Source organism: Salminus brasiliensis, chromosome 21 (assembly GCF_030463535.1).
Source record: "Salminus brasiliensis chromosome 21, fSalBra1.hap2, whole genome shotgun sequence".
Classification (NCBI taxonomy): Eukaryota; Metazoa; Chordata; class Actinopteri; order Characiformes; family Bryconidae; genus Salminus; species Salminus brasiliensis.
In genome coordinates this window covers 1,924,123-1,941,044 of record NC_132898.1, presented here as the reverse complement: position 1 = coordinate 1,941,044, position 16,922 = coordinate 1,924,123, and the positions used below count along the sequence as shown (strand labels likewise).

Below are 16,922 nucleotides of genomic sequence, written 5' to 3'. Positions count from 1 at the left end.
TTGGTAAAATTGATGCTGTGGTAACATCCTTGACCCTTTTTTTTAACTGTATTTTATTTATTTATTTAAGAAATAAGAAATGCTCCTTAGTGTAATGCAAATGTTGCAAAAATGCAAATTATTTTATTTATTTATTGCAATTATTTATTTATTTATTTGTTTGTTTTATTCTATGTATTTATTTTAATCATATATACATTTTCTCCTTGGCTTTGGTGTATTTAAAAATCTTATATATTACATCTTATATATTAAATAACCATGACTGTCCTAATATTGCATGTGTTATTTGTTGTGTTATTTTTTATATTTATTGGTGGTGTATAGTCAGGTCTGCCTTTGAACTATATATATATCTATAGTGGGATTATAGTTTTTCTTTGGTCTTTCGGTGTTTAATGACGTCAGTCTGCCTCGGTTTGAGATTCTCATGGATTTTCTCTCTCTCTGTCTCCAGGCTCTACCTGATCAACTCCCCCGTGGTGCGAGCGGAGAACCTGCGCTTTAAGGAGGAAGGAGTGAGGGATGTGCTGAAAGACGTCTTCCTGCCGTGGTACAACGCCTACCGCTTCCTAGTGCAGAACGTCCAGAGGCTGCGTAAGGTATGACGCCTGGGACTATCCTGCACCCATCTGAGAACAGCTACGATGCATCAGAGGCCTCCAGAGCGTCAGACTGACCCCGAGCGTGGGTATACACCAGGTTACCAGGGCTACTGCCGACCAACTCGCAGTGTCCCACCGTCAAGCTGTTACTCAGTGAGGGCAGGCTCAGCCGGTCAGCTGAGACGTGTTCGGTGTCTGCTGTGTGCTTCTTTAGATTAGTTGAAGGGGGATGCTAGGCTAACATTGCTAACAAACACAGAACTTGGGCTCACCTCCAAGAACACACATCAAAACATTGGTGTCTCAGCCCGTCTCTCAGAGCTCCTCCAGATCCTCGTTAGGTTAAGGAGACGGTGGGACGTCCTTTAGTCTATAAACACAGACTGAAACGTCTGGAGGAGCCGTCTAGAGGTTCTAGTTTTAGCTCAGATGTTTAAATCAGGTCTAATCAGGCTGTTTTACTGAAGCGCTGTTTGTTTTTGTAGCTTTTAGATGGATTCTGATTTACAGAAATGGGATGAGGTGCCAGCCCAAGCCCGGTGTTTGTTAGCCTGGTAGTAAACCAGACGGGTTTATTAATTCAGGTTTGTGTAGATAAGCTACAGAAGACCATCAGCAGCATCTGCTTCCAGTTCTCATGAGCTCTGCCTGTTCTTTGTCTGTGCTAATTAGGAGGAGGACATTCAGTTCCTGTATAACGAGAATACGGCCAAGCCGAGCGACAACATCATGGACAAATGGATCCAGTCTTTCACCCAGTCCCTCATTCAGTTCTTCAAAGCGGAGATGGACGGTGAGCCACGCTAGTGACATCAGCAGCCCGATATCTAAGAAACTGAAGTGTTGTTATTATTATTATTATATTAAATTATATGCCTTTATTGTCATTTATCACGTTGTCTTCTGTGCCTCCTAGTGGCGGGGCCCATAAAAGCTTTTAGTAGTAATAATATAAAAAATAATACAAATAATAATCATAATCATTAACATATTTTTTTCATTTTTTCCCCCTTTCATAATTTTACTAATAACTACTTTCATAATTTTACTAATAACTACTTTCATAATTTTACTAATAACATACTTCTCTTCAAAATGATTTTTTTTGGTCGCATATTTTTGGACACCCCCTAGTGGTAGGGTCCATGAAAGATTTATTCATGTATTTATTTATTCATTCATTTATTATAAATAAATAAATATAATAATTATATAATTGTATTAATATTCTCCTTTGTATTATTATTATTATTATTATTGTTATTATTATTAAGGAGTTATTATTATTATTATTATTATTATTAGTAGTAGTAGTAGTAGTAGTATTAATAATAAAGGTTTTATGATATGATCACTGATATGCTCTATTAATGATAATAATTCATGAATAATAATAATAATAATAATAATAATAATGTGTTTTTGTTATTATACTTTTGCAGTACAGTGAAATTCTGCTCCTTAATTAATTCCCAGCCTGGAAAGCCAGAGTCTCAGTACAGGGTCAGCCGTACTACAGCGCCCCACAGAGGAATAGGGCTTTCTCATACAGTAGACCCAACAGTAGCAGTTTAATGGACCAGGCTTTTGAACCCACAACCCTGTAATATCTCTCTCGTGGTGTTGTTTGCCGCTGCGCAGTTCTCCTATACCTTTTAAAATAAATATCTAGTGGGTGATTATTTGTCATGTCCCCCCTGAACCAACCCTACTGCAGGAGTTCTGGAGTCACGTGCAGCGGGAGCTTGAGAAGCAGCACTCCTCTTCCTGGACCCACTTCGAATTAGCCCTTTCTATCTTTAAGCCCTGAAGAGGCACGCCGAGTTGTTTGACAGTTAGAGACAGTTTGGTGTCAGAAAGGGATTCTTCCTGCTCTTAAAGAAATGTGTGTTGTCTCTTCTCAGCCTACAGGCTCTATACGGTGGTTCCCAAGCTTGTCAAGTTTGTGGACATGCTCACCAACTGGTACGTGAGGACGAACCGCAGGCGTCTGAAGGTAGGCCGGAGCGTGACTCATCCACCGCTCCCCTGTAAACACAGCCCGTAGCGCGCTATTTATACCTGCTGCACTCGATTGCAGGCACGTTATGTAAGCTTTTCGGAGCGCGGCTTTATTAAAAGCCTGGCACTTTCTTAAACGCTGCGTTTAGCCTGAGCAGAATGCATGGTGGAGTGTGCCGGTTTGTAACACGCAGGCACTTTCTGTGTGCTTGTATGAATATTTAAAGGACGCTTCTGGAGAGTGAAAGGTTTGCTTTGCTGATGGTTCTTCTGCTGCCATAAGGCCACGGTCCCTGACCTCTATGATTTAGGGTTTGGATTTGAACTGGCTGCTCCTGAGCACCAGCAGTGAGGAGTATTGGGGTCAGCAGACTTGATGTAAACCAAAGTAAGCGTTTGTTGGGGAAGCACCAATATGAGAATCGTGGGCCGATACTGATATCTGCATTTTCATAGCATGTATCAATGAGGGGTTACAGATAGTGGTGTGTATATATATATATATATATATATATATATATATATATATATATATATATATATATATATATATATATATATGAGAGAGAGAGAGAGATTTTCTTTGTAGACATTTTTAACCATGGCTTTTCTTCATATATCAAACTAAAAAAACCAAAAACAATATATATATATATATTGCCGGGGGGCCGCAGGGCCGAGTGTGATGGCGTGTTGTGACCGGGCGGCGGGGCGAGAGCATGTTAGCGTGTTACATGTGGTTCAACAGAGGCCGAGAGAGCAGTGCCAGCAGCAGTGCGTCACGTTAGCGTGATCGTTTTATTTATTTATTTATTTTTTACTTATCCCCATTCTCTCACCCCCCTCTCACCCCTCACCCCCCTCTCTGACTGGCAGGGCGAGAGTGGAACTGAAGATTGCTTGTGGGCTCTGGAGACCCTCTTCAGCGTGCTGTTCTCCATGTGCAGACTGATGGTGAGTCTTCCGTGCGTGTGAAGGAAACTTGTGGCGGTGCTGTGACACATCCTGCCCCCCTGGACACATCCTACCGCGCCCCCCCCCCACACACACACACCCCGGACACATCTTAACCCACCCACCCAGACACATCCAACCCCCCCCTTAGTTTAAGTGGGGGTTTTAATTGTATTTTTTACACTTAGTTTAATTGTTTTTGTGTTTTATGGTTTGGACTGAATAAAAGAAAATGTCTCGTTGTTTATGATAAGATGTAAAATGCAGAAATGCTTTTTGTTTTTAATGAAAGAAGCTATAGAAGTTTTTATTTATTTAAATTTCTTTAAAAAAAATTATTATTGTTTATTTTTTTTGGTATAAATTATTATTCCCAAATATTCCCAAAACGTTTTAGTTTTTTTTCTTAAGATTATGAAAGTTTCAGATTCTTTAGTTTAAGATTCATTTGCACAATTATTTTTATCTTTGGTGTTGGCTTGGAGGTTTGAGCACCAAAAAGGCACGACAATATTCAGGGAAAGAATTTTAGTTTTAAATGTATTTTCTTAAAGCACTCAAAATACACAATATGGGCAAAAGTATTCAGACACCTGATCATTCATTGTTTCTTTCAAAATGAAGAAAAAGCTTATGGATTACTCTGCATAATGAGATTCTCTCAAGAAAATCCTTGAATGAAATAAGTTTTATTGAGAACTGCATGTAAAAACATTCCTGTAGCGTCTTTTCTTTTTTTTTTTTTTTAAGATTCTTTTCATTTATTTATCTCTTTTTTTTTCTTGTTCTTCTTCTCAGAAAAGTTCTTGCATTCTTGGATTCCTGGTCTTTTTAAATTGCGTAGTGGACTTGCTTAAACGTGAGCTGCAGTTACTGCACTGCTGCTATAGTGTATAATTAAAGCTTTATAATTACATAATTAATTATGTAATCTACTTTCTTGAGGCAAGCGTAAATGTGTTTTGCCGCAGCTTAGGAAACTGAACTTTTCTGACCTCCGCAGGCTCCCTTCACTCCCTTCATCACGGAGATGATGTACCAGAACCTGCGTCACCTGATAGATCCTGCCTCGGTGGAGGAAAAGGACTCTAGCAGCATCCACTATCTCATGCTCCCTCACGTTAGGTAGGTCAGGGTCTTCTCGGATCTCAGAACTCTGGTAGAACAGTGTCTCGGGCATCGGGCAGTGTCTTCATCACCATTAGGTGGAAGAACTTTCTGTGAGGAGCTTTTATTAGAGCTTCAGACGCACAACAGCTCCTTCCCATTTTTGTGCCTGTGATGTCACGTGCATACCTTCTATAGGTTCATGGTGTTGATCTGCTCCAGAGAGTCCTATTCTATTGGCAGTTCTTCTTCTCTACAGGTGCTAGACAAGCTGTGTCTGTGTGTGTCCGGCTCATTGCACATTTGTGTCAGCGGTGGGTGCAGCTTAAAGTTGCGTTAGAAGGGGTGTCCACAAACATTTGGCCACATTGCGAGAATTTAAGAAATATTAAAAATATATGTTCATCGCTGGGTGAGAGGGGGCGGGGTTAAAAAAATTTGACAGTTGCTTCAGTCCGAGCATCTCTGGCTTTTCTGAGTCAGGGCCGCCCCACCGCAGATCAGCTGGGACACGGTGCGAAACCACACCCCTTAACTCTGCTGGCAGCCGGAATGAAGTGAAGCATTTACATTCAGACCCAGAATCCTTTTAGTGAGTCCGATCCACTCAGGAAATGGTATTTTTTATTTTTTATGATGAGTTAGATTGCCCTTGTGCATTTCTGTAATCATTTCAAATGTCCTTTGCCGTCCAGCCGTAAGCGCATTTACCTCAGTGCTATTAACGGACTACGCCGCTGTCCAGAGTCAGAGACTGTGAAGGTCTTGTCCCAGTCGGTCCTGAAATTTTCATAGTGGCCCACATTAGAGCCGAGCCGGGCGCATCATTAAGCGCTCCTGCTGGAGTCTTACGAGCTCCGTGGAGGTGACCCACAGAAAGCGCAGAGGCCAGCCAGACTGGCCCGAACTCATTAACTGATTGGCCGTCCTCTGCGACGTCTTGTTTTCCTCTGCACGTCCGTCCCTCCTGCCAGTCTTCCCTACTTGCAGAGATAAGCCTGTCAGATGGGAGACATCAAACAATGGAGGAAAAACTGTTAATAGAAGTTATGAAGTATGCAGATGTTACCCCTGTGTTATTTACATGCACTATATGGACCAAAGTATTGGGACACCTGCTCATTTTTAATTGTTTCTTGGCTGGCTAGAGTGATAGGGGAGGGGGAGGGCCATGCCGCCCGCCCAGAGAAGGCGAGGGCCGTTATGCTTTTATTATGAAATGTTCTTTTTTGATTGGCTGTCAGTTGTTGAGTTAAGAGGACACTAACCTCTCTGGTCTTAACCCTTTGCTTGCCCTGCAGAGAGGCTCTGATTGACAAGCGCATCGAGTGTGCCGTGTCCCAAATGCAGTCGGTCATCGAGCTGGGCAGAGTGATCCGGGACAGGAAAACTCTCCCCGTCAAGGTGGGCCTTCTTTGGTAGAACAGTGTTCGTAGTTTTGTGCTGGAGCTACGAGGTTAACGTCTTTAAAAGAGAATGTAGAAGAGATGTGGATCATGTAAAGGTTCCTTACACTTCATGGATCCCTTTGTAGCATATCTTCCCTTAACATTAGCCAATATTAAAAGACCTGTATCAGATCAAGAGGCAGACAGCATATGGGTCAGAGTAGTGCACTAACTGAATATCCAGCCAACTGTGGCCCTGTGGTCAGAAACAGACCACAGAAGTGTATCTCCATCATCAGTTTGAATGAAGTAGACATGAAATATTAAATATAATAATAAATAGGTGCATGCTGTTATCTGTGGTCTTGCAGAGTCTTGAAAATATTAGTGTTAATAAGTATTAAATTTGCCTTAATGGATACCAGCACGACCGTGATCTGTATGATGTATATGTGTAGTGATGTCATCGTATTGCTCAGCTCTGTCGTTGTGAAACTGGTGAGATGCTTGACGGTTCTGGGTATTCTTAGTATCCCCTTAGGGAGGTTGTGGTCATCCATCAGGACCCAGAGGCTCTGAGAGACATCCAGTCCCTGCAGAAGTACATTCTGGAGGTAAGCTCCGCCCCCACTGAACTACATCTTATGTATATCCACATCTCACATACTCTCACATGTGTGTGTGTGTGTGTGTGTGTATATATATATATATATATATATATATATATATATATGTGTGTGTGTGTGTGTGTGTGTGTGTGTGTAAAATTTGGAGGAGCATTGTTGTGAAGATTAGATTGCATTAGGATGTTGGGTGATCACCAGCCTACCACATCCCCAACTCCCCAAATCATCCCAAAACTATTGGATAAATGCTTTCATTAGACGTCCACAAACATTTGGACTATGAGAGAGAGATGCTGTATATGTAGAGGCAGCGTTGGGGACAGGGAGAGTTTTAGCCCTTTTTGAACTTGTTTTCCTTCCAGCTTGAGTGACTTCAGGGAAATTGAAAGGCAGTAAATGCATCAAGCGTGGACACGTCCCCAGGAGGAATTCTGTGATAGAAACTAAGGCCCAGTGGCATTATGGGCCACTGGTAACTTGAAACAATCCTTTGATTGAGTTGGATGTAATTATATTCACTGAACGAATGAAATTCAGTTCCAGCCACAACCTCCCGCCGTGCTTTTAATGACTTGCTGGCTTTTATCACAGTACTGACTTTTGCAACGAGTCCAGCTATTGTGCGTTACGAGCTTCGAGCATCCCAACCACCTGAACAGTTCTAGAATCTGCTACGTTTGTGAAAGGCTTTAGATCGAGTTCATTCGAGAGAGAAAAAAAAGGTTAATTAAAACGATTGGTTCATGATATCGCTGTCGAGGTTTTGGATCAGATACTGCCTGTCTTGCAATTTTAGATGTGAAGGAAGCCATGGACCTCGCTTAGAACTCCCTTACTCATTCAGTCACGTTTAGCAGGGTGGAGATTCTCCACAAGAGGGTGCTGTTAGCGTTTGAGGAGTTGGTGGTGCTTCGTGTCAGTGACACTGCGCGCCCTTAGTTATATTTAAAATGCTGCTGTTTTGCTGCCTTTCTGACTCATTTTCAGGACTTACGTTTTTGACTTTATTTTTATTATTATTTGCCGTTTGTATATTAGTAGTATGCTCCAGCTAATAAGACGTGTTTATTTCCAGACAAGATGGACATCAATAATACAATTAAACAGTAAAATAAACAGTGCAGAGTAAGAGAAGACCAGACTAATTTAGGGGGTTGCATCAGAATTTGCTCTGATCTTTATCAGATTTAGAAATATTATTTGGTTTTATGATAAAAATCAAAGTATAGACTCTCTCTCTCTCTCGCCCTTCCACTTTTTCTGCTAGCAAATGAAAAGAAGGATGCAGCTAGGCAGTGTGCAACCACCGTGCTGGACCAAAGGCACCCAACCTGTTGTCCTTCATCTCCTGGCCATTGGTGGCATGATTGATAGGGGGGCTGGGCTGCAGGGCTAAAATTAGCAGCACTGTCGCTGCATCTGCCCCGGTCGATTCATTCTCTCCCTCGCTCGCTCGCTCTTTCTCTCTCTCTCTCGCTCGCTCTTTCTCTCTCTCTCGCTCTCTCTCTCTCTCTCTTGCTCTCTCTCTCTCTTGCTCTCTCTCTCTCTCGCTCTCTCTCTCTCTCTCGCTCTTCCCCCTATCTGACAGAGCACTAGGGGAACAAAGTACCACACACCCAACATTGATCTGCTCCAAAACCTCTGTGTGCATATATGTGTGTGTGTGTGTGTGTGTGTGTGTGTGAGCTTAGCTTACAAACCATGGAGACACTGAGTATTCTCATCATCAGTTTGCATCATAGCCCAGAGAGGTTCTCCCACCCCAAAAACAGGTTTTGGTAGCAGCTGATTTTCCTGGTGGTCCTCTGTATTTGCTTTTTGCATGCTCAGACTGTGTTCAGCTGGAATTCGGCATAGGGGTGGGCAGAAGGATGACAATCGATCAATTTTACCATGATACACAGTGTACTGTTCAAAGCATATTGAGGATATCCTCATCAATGCTGAAAGAGCACTGATCAGCTGATGGCTTCATACAAACAAACTAGAATTCTAATTTTTAGCTTTAATTGGATGAAGTGAAGCACGTTTGAATCACTGTACTGAGATGCATGCTACTACAGGTAGTATTTATTTATTTATCTATTTTTATTAATATTTTGAAAAAATTCAGTTTCTTGAATTTTCCCTTTTAACACACGTCTCCCCGATACATGTGAAACCAGCCGCCGCCTCTTTTCAAAACTGCTGCCGATGCAGCACTGCCGGGCAGCCGGGTGCCCAGCTCCACCCCACCTGCTAACAGACGCCTGTGCCGGGCAACATGGCTTAAGAGTGATGAGGGGAGAGAGAGCGCCACCTGGAGAGAGCACAGCCAATTGTGCTCTCTAGGGCTCCGGCCGCTGATGGCGAAGCAGCGCATAGCTAGGGATGCAAACTCATGAGCCCTCGGCCATATAATTGATAATTTTTTGTATGTATATATATATATATATATATATATATATATATATATATATAACATGATATTTGTACCACATCACCCCAATATTAAGCATAATATTAAAGATATCAGCAATAATTAAGGATTTTATTTATTTTTAAAATGTTTAAATTTAATTCGGTCTGCTGCGTCTGTAGTGTGCGGTCAGTCACCACGGACAGTCGTTTCTCTGTCCCTAGAAAAATATGTTAACATTTATAATTAAAAAACGATGCTTTTTTAAATTAATTAATGAAACTCACAGTCAAAGTTATTGGATGTATGAATTATATATTTTTGTACTTTAAAATAGCAGCTTTAGGATCATGCCGATGCTCCACTGACTATAACGGGGAGAACGGCGTCTCTATCAGTCCCACTCCGGGCCGAAACGCTGCTACTGGTAAACCGGAACTGCTACTAAAATCCAGTGGCTTGCGTGTCAGCTGTGTTCTCGGCGGTTAGCAGTAAGTATATGGACGCTCTGAGCCATTTGGAGTTTGGAGTTACGCAGTAATGGGCGAAGCTTCCATTTGAACTTTGGCAGTGTGTGGTAATGGGAGATGTTTCCCGTTCAGATCAGCATCCCGGTCTGCCACGGTATGGATCTGGGAATGGAGCCAGGGGTTGTGTAGAGCTGCTGGATGTTATCAATGCCAGGAGCTTCTCAGCATCAGTATGGAGATGTGACCTTTTTTCACAATCCTTCTCTAAGCTCCTCCTCAAGTGTGCTCTTGGGCTCAAAACAAACCCTCGGCCAAACAGCGTACTGTAGCCCTCACCGCATCCATAATTCCACGCTCGCATTGTGACTGCAGAGTAGGGCACTGTTGGTCGAGACCCAAGCCCGCCAGGCTCAGCGCTTCGGCCTTGTTCCTGGTTCAATCAAATTCTGTGGAGCTGTGGAGCAGTGGAGGTACTGTGATGGTGGTGCTCCATCCTGTACTTTTGGGATTTTTGAGTTGGGGTTATGTAATGAGGTGGAGTGGTGATCCATCAATTGATTTCAATTAAAAAGATTGATTTCAGAAGAAACAGTGAATGAGCAGGTGTCCCAATACTTTTGTCCATTGTATTTTTTTATTTTTGACTCTCCGTATCTCAAATACCGCCAATATCCGCGCTATCCTAAATGTGTCGTAACATAATTGAGCTCGATAACTGTAATATATTGGCCTCTTTCCCATCCCGGCTGGAAATGCCGTACTTCAGGCTGTTGCTCCGGGTTGGTCCTCTTCGTTAGGTCATCATTTCGAGCATTAATAGAATAATTTAATGCCCCCCTTAATGCCCGAATCGAATCTGCTTCCGGACAGTGAGAAATCGAGCTGACCTCACCAAACATCGATCGGCCCAGAGCTTCTACTCCACTGCACTGTTTTGAGGGAGTCGTCTGTGATAGATGTTGCTGATGGGAGGCAGAACTGGGTTAGCCAGCCGTGTTTTCCCCACAACATTACAGCAGCCTGAATGGCTAATGGAAGTGCCGATGGACGAGTTGTTTACACATCTCCCAAAGTCGGAAGAAGATAAAAGTGGTCTCCAGCAGCTCTCGCAGTGCATCCGTCTTGGGAAGGACTCATTAGTTACCATGTTTTATTCAAATGACTTTGATGGCTCAGTCTCTTGTTGGAACGAGAGGACAGCAGCAGGAGAGGAGCCTGGCTCTACACGTCCTTCACACTTCCCAACAGCACCAAAGTCCAAAGGCATCTCATCATATGTCGGATTTTCGGAATCGGCCCAAAATAGCAAAGCGTCCTTACAAATCCTGAAGAATCTGGTTCATTTAAAAGAGTAGCTTGTCTTAAAAACTTCAAAAATGCACATTAGAGGGTCAATAACAGGCATGAGGAGGCGTGGCTTAGTGAGGGGTGGGCAGGGTAGAACAGAGCCAATCAGGGTTCAATTTTGTTTTTGTTTTGTTTTTTTGCATCAACATTCGAGAGGTTACCACCCACCGCTACGTAACATCAATTGAGGCGGAGTTACAGATTCAACAGAACTGAATTTGTGACCTCTAGGGGGCGCACTGGAACAGCAAACATCAGTTACCAGCAAAAAATGGTAATCAGACAAAATGCTACAAGGAGTTTGTGTGGAAAAAATGTTTGCCGATAATACAGAAAAATAAATACTCTAAATGGACAAAAGTATTGGGACACCTGCTCATTCATTAATTCATTCATTGTTTCTTCTGAAATCAAGGGTAATAGAAAGAGCTGATCCTGCTTTTGTTGGAGTAACTCTCTCTACTGTCCAGGGAAGAAGCTTTCTACTAGATTCTGATTCTGAGTTGCATTGCTGTGAGGATTTGCTTGCATTCAGGGACAAGAGCGTTAGTTAAGGCAGATTGGATGTTGGATGCCCGATCACCACCACCCCACCTCATTCGTCCACAACTGCCCAACTCAAAAATCCCCAAATTACTGGATGATTTAGAAAACATTGCTCATAGTTCCACTGCTCCACAGCTCAACACTGGGGGTCCTATTGAGTGTCCTATTATTCTATTGGCAGTACTTCTTCTCTACAGGGACTAGACAAGCTGTGTGTGTGTGTGTGTGTGTGTGTGTGTGCATTTGCACATCTGTGTCAGCAACGGGAGCAAATTAAAGTAGGTGAATGCATTCATTAGAAGGGGTGTCCACAAACATTTGGCCACATAGTGCATGCGTATTCAGGCCATACGAGGGCAGGTTTTCTTACTACTTTGCACAGGAGTGGTCTCTCTGTGCATTCTGCGTTCGTTCAGTGAAGGACAGGTGCATTTGTGCTGTTTACCGTGCTCTAATAGGGAGCTCAGCACTTGCCTAAAAGCACCGCGGCTGTGCGGAGTCCTCTGATATCGATACGCCAGCGTAAGTGCAGCCCTTTCCAGTGCATGTTGATGCACGTCTTCACTCCCGTCATCCTCACTCCCATCAGCCAGAGCAGCCGGCGTACTTACTAGAACGCATTCTGCCACTGTAGATGAGCGAGCACACTTAAGCACCGAGGACCAATTTACTGTAACCCTGCATCTGCACAGCGAACGGTCTGTGTGCACTTAGCAGTGCTCAGCCTCAGCCTCAGCCTCAGCTCTGCCCTTAACCGGTTCCTCATTCTCTCTGTCCAGGAGCTGAACGTCCGCCAGCTCACACTGTCCACCGACAAAGACAAGTACGGCATCCGGCTGAGAGCAGAGCCCGACCACATGGTGCTGGGCAAGAGGCTGAAGGGGGCGTTCAAGTCCATCACCGCGTCCATCAAGGAGCTGAAGAGCGAGCAGCTGGAGGTCTTCCAGAAGACAGGTGCGTAGCGTATGGCCCTACTAACACTCTCGCAACGTGTATGAATGCCATATAGCACTGCGCGAGAGGGGGTGGAGGGGGTGGTTGTGGCTCACCTGCTAATGAATCATTTATTTTTGAGTTACTTTCACTGTTCATATACACACACACACACTACTGGTCTACAAGTTGCTTTCTATTGTTTTCTATAAAATTATAGATAATTGATAAAAGTATTAAATAGTTCTCGCAAGATATACATTAGTACAAAACTGAGAATCTGTATCTGTACAGATTCCCTCCCCCCACCACCCACCATACCCCCTCCACCCACCATTCCCGTAGTTGTAAAGCAACCTAAATTATGTGAACGGGACTATATAAGTCTGGCAATATTATTATTATTATTATTATTATTATTTTTATTTATTTATTTATTTATTTATTTATTATTATTAATATTATTCTATTATTATTTTTTTAACCTTTCTGTTATGTTGCGGGTCAAATTGACCTATTGCAGAGTTTAAAAATACAGGAGGTGCCAAGTCTGCAAGACCAGATCAAATCGGAAATTAAACGTCCAATAATATTATTTTAAAAGGGTTGAAACTTAATTTATTTTTGGCAGCTGTTCAGAAAAAAGGTCACTAATTATTATTATTATACACTAAATATTGATTGAATGAATATTAATTGAGCTTAAGACAGCGTATATGGACTCAAATATCCTCCTTTCAGATGGTTCACCCTGCACCAGGTCAGTTTGACCCAAAACATTAATGCTGTTCCTCACAGCCAAACATAAAATAAATAAATAAATAAAGAATTCTATTAGTGTTTGATTTGTCCATATTCATCAAGAATGAAGTTATGTAATATTTTTTTTACTTGTATTTGTTAGAAAATTCTACAGAAAATTATCCCAAATTGTAAATTTCTGTTAATCTAAAATATTTTTACAGTTCATTAAATAATATAAATTGTTATATTTATTATTTTAGTCAGAGAAAATGAGAATAGCTTATTTATTTAAAAAAAGTAGAATATTTTAATCGAAGTTATTATTGAATATAAACAAATTTAATAAATCACCTTATTAATTTGAGAAGTAATTCCAATTCTTTGAATGGTTGTATTCTGTATTTATTTATTTATTTATTTTTGGAAAACAAACCCAAAGGAACTTTTCATTCTAAAATTATTAGTTTATACTTTTAAATACATTATTATAATTGAACATTTAAAATGAATTACATTCATGTTTTAGTCATCAGTATTAAGGCTACTGTAAATGTGTGAGGAGACCTGGTCCACACCAGACCTGGTCTCCAGAAGGCGCCGTTAACCCTAGTTCTGAAGAAGTTGTTCTGCTGGTGGAGAGAAGAGGCTCATACAGCAGAGTCGCTCGGCTGAGAGAACGATGGCAACAGCGGCAGCGAGGCCTTTTTGTACCCGGATGCCCAAGTAGGAGGTGCTTTCCTGGGCCATGAGCTGGAGGGCTATCAAGCTCCCCGTCTGAAGTGGGCGGTAGCTGTTAATAGGCGGTGCGTGTTACCTGCCTCTGCGCTCGGATGGGAAGAGAAGCGCAAAGCCAGGCGTGGAAATCTCAGATTAGCGTGAGGATCTGATAGACGTGCTTTTTGACGCTCCCGCTTCAAGAAGTATTTTCACGCCTTTTATGTAGAACATCAGCGACGTAATCAGCTGGAACACGGGATGCGGCCGATTGGGCCAGGCCTGGATGAAAACTCTGATTTGGGAAACAAAGGCGGGGTTGGACCGCTGATGCGTGAAGTGCTGCGCAGCTTCAGGCGTGATAGTAGTTGCTGTGAGGCGGTGTTTGTGCTGCTGAGCTGAAGTGGAACAAATGCTTCTATGTGATGTAGATCACAAAGCTGGGATGTTTTCTGATGTTTCACTCACTTTTGTACGTAGTTGAACTTCGGCTACCAGTCTGGCAGTGTGGCTATGGGTGTATAATGACCGTGATGTGTCTAAATGTACATCTGCAGTTCACTGCTGCCGTTACCCAGCATCTGTTATCCATTATCCTTTCAAAGCAAATGTAACAAATGTAATAAATAAATAAACAAACAAATAAATCATTTCTATTATGATCACGGCTACTGTACTACATACCCAGGCATATTTAAATGGAGCCGGTATCTGCTTTTTAAAACCCTGATTCAGTTCCGATCCTTTGTTTTCGCCACTGTGGTCAAGCAGAATGCCCTCTGCTGCCCCCTAGGCACCACTTCCGGACATTATTCCATTATTCCCAGCCCGCAGCAGTGAGGAGCCTTCTCAGACGGCAACAGGGCAGTTTAGAGTCTGCAGTGTGAGAACCTAACATAATATCTGTGGTTCTGTCGCTTTGACTTTACTTTTACTGGTCAGTCTTCTGTGAGCTTGCCTGGACGACCTCTTCAATAACGACACTTACGGTTGACCAGGGCAGGCCTATCAGGGCGGAAATTTGATGAACTGCTTAGTAGGACCATTCCATTGCCGGTTTACGTCCATGAAGACTGCATGCTCAATGTTATGCAGCTGTTGTGTCTACATATTTTTGGCCGCAAATATCTGAGCAGTCTGAAATGGTGTATTTGTCATCGGCGCATGTTTATCACCGTCTCGTCCGTAGGTCTGAACGTCCCAGGTGACCCACGTGTTGCTGTTTTACAGGCACCATTGTAGTGGACGGCCACGAGCTGCATGAGGAGGACTTACGTTTGATGTACACCTTCGAACAGACCTCAGGCACGGCCGTGCAATATGAAGCCCATTCCGATGCCCAGGTAATGTGACCATCGTGGCTATTGTGTAGAAAGCTATAAGCACCAAATGTCCCATATTTACCATTTATATTTTTTTATATTACCATTTACCGATATTACCATTTAACCATAAAATAATAATTTATTAATATTTTTTTATCATAAATGTAAAACATTTTTTTGTAGAGTTTAAGTTGATTTGCATTACAGGTCAAAAGTATGGAGACAAGGATTGAATTTATATATATATATATATATATATATATATATATATATATATATATATATATATATATATATATGAGAGAGTGGCTACCATGAGACTTCCATCATGGTACCAGTGACCAAACTAATCACAGCACTGTTTAAAATATATGTCCTGATCCGCTTCCAGTCCTTTGTTTTTACCGCTGTGTTCTGGCAGAGCGGCCCCTGGCGTCCTCTATGTGCCAGTCATTCAACCACGGCAGCGAGGAACCTTCTTAGATGTGTATCATTCTTCTTACACCACAGTTCTAATGACTAATTACCAAGAAAGTTTATTAATTTATTTCTATTTACTTTATTTAATTGTGTTCATCTCAAGCCTTGGGGAGCTCTTGAAGAGACCTTTGGCCTGTAATGTACAGAAATGGATTAAACCCATGCAGAAAGGCCAAACGTGAGCTCATTAGTATCTACTGGTTTGTTTATTTATTTATTTAAGGTCCTAGTGCTCTTGGACGTCACCCCTGACCAGTCCATGGTGGATGAAGGCGTAGCGCGAGAAGTGATCAACCGCGTTCAGAAACTGCGCAAGAAGGTAAGAAGGTGGCCTGTACTGTTGGAGCCTTCAACAACCTTCACACACACTCCTCAAAAGCCTCGGAGAGGACACACTGACAAAACGTCCAGTGAAAATCTATGCACTTTATGGACAAAAGTATTTGGACACCTGCTCATGAATTGTTTGTCCTGATATAAAAAGAAAAGAGTGGGTCCCACTTTTGTTGGAGTAACTGTCTCTACTGTCCAGAGAAGAAGTAGAGCTTTCTACTAGATTCTGGAGGAGCATTTCTGTGAGGTGTGTTTGATTGCATTCAGCGGCAAGAGCATTAGTGAGGTCAGGATGTTGGATGAGATGATCAGCATCCCACCTCAATATCCTCAACTCATCCCCAAAGTACTGGATGGAGCTCCACCACCATCATTCTAGAGAACACAGTTCTTCCACTGCTCCACAGCTCAGTGCTGGGTGGCTTTATACTCCTCTACTAGCCCACACCTGGTATAAGGCAGCATGGTGCCAATAGGTTCAGTTGGTCTATCCTATTCTATCGGCAGTACTCCTTTACAGGGACTAGACAAGCTGTGTGTGCATTTGCACTTCTGCGTCAGCAACGGGTGCAACCTAAAGTAGTATTAGAATAGGGTGTCCACAAACATTTGGACAGGGAATGCAGGGAGCATTGTCCACCAGATGTCCTGTGCTGCGTAGAGAAGCGCCCAGATTAATAGCCAGCGTTCAGTCAGGCTCGCGAGCTGTGGTTTGAAAGCCTCGGGAGGAAATTTGCTCAAGGTCGGCTCTGTGTTTGCAGGCTGGCTCAGTCTGCTGCTGCTGCTGCAACTTCTCCTGCTGCCCAGCTCTCATCTCCAGTCTGCTGGCATCCCCTCCGCAGGGTCCGCCCAGTGTTTGTTTGCCTTTTTTCTTCTCTCCTGGGGTCCGGCTCATTTGCTTTTCCCAGGCTCGGAGCGCTGCTGTTTCGAAAGAAGGGAGGAAAAAAAATC

General features: G+C 42.6%; 1 protein-coding gene across 1 annotated transcript in view; it reads left to right on the top strand.

Moving 5' to 3' along the window:
- iars1 (isoleucyl-tRNA synthetase 1) overlaps positions 1 to 16,922 on the top strand; it is a 63,497-nt gene that overhangs the window by 34,546 nt on the left and 12,029 nt on the right. The window contains exons 19-28 of the mRNA XM_072666521.1: positions 458 to 602; positions 1,278 to 1,398; positions 2,510 to 2,601; positions 3,483 to 3,560; positions 4,564 to 4,685; positions 5,969 to 6,071; positions 6,586 to 6,669; positions 12,222 to 12,396; positions 15,064 to 15,176; positions 15,862 to 15,957. Coding sequence (XP_072522622.1) covers positions 458 to 602; positions 1,278 to 1,398; positions 2,510 to 2,601; positions 3,483 to 3,560; positions 4,564 to 4,685; positions 5,969 to 6,071; positions 6,586 to 6,669; positions 12,222 to 12,396; positions 15,064 to 15,176; positions 15,862 to 15,957 — 1,129 coding nt within the window. The remainder of the gene's footprint in view (positions 1 to 457; positions 603 to 1,277; positions 1,399 to 2,509; positions 2,602 to 3,482; positions 3,561 to 4,563; positions 4,686 to 5,968; positions 6,072 to 6,585; positions 6,670 to 12,221; positions 12,397 to 15,063; positions 15,177 to 15,861; positions 15,958 to 16,922) is intronic.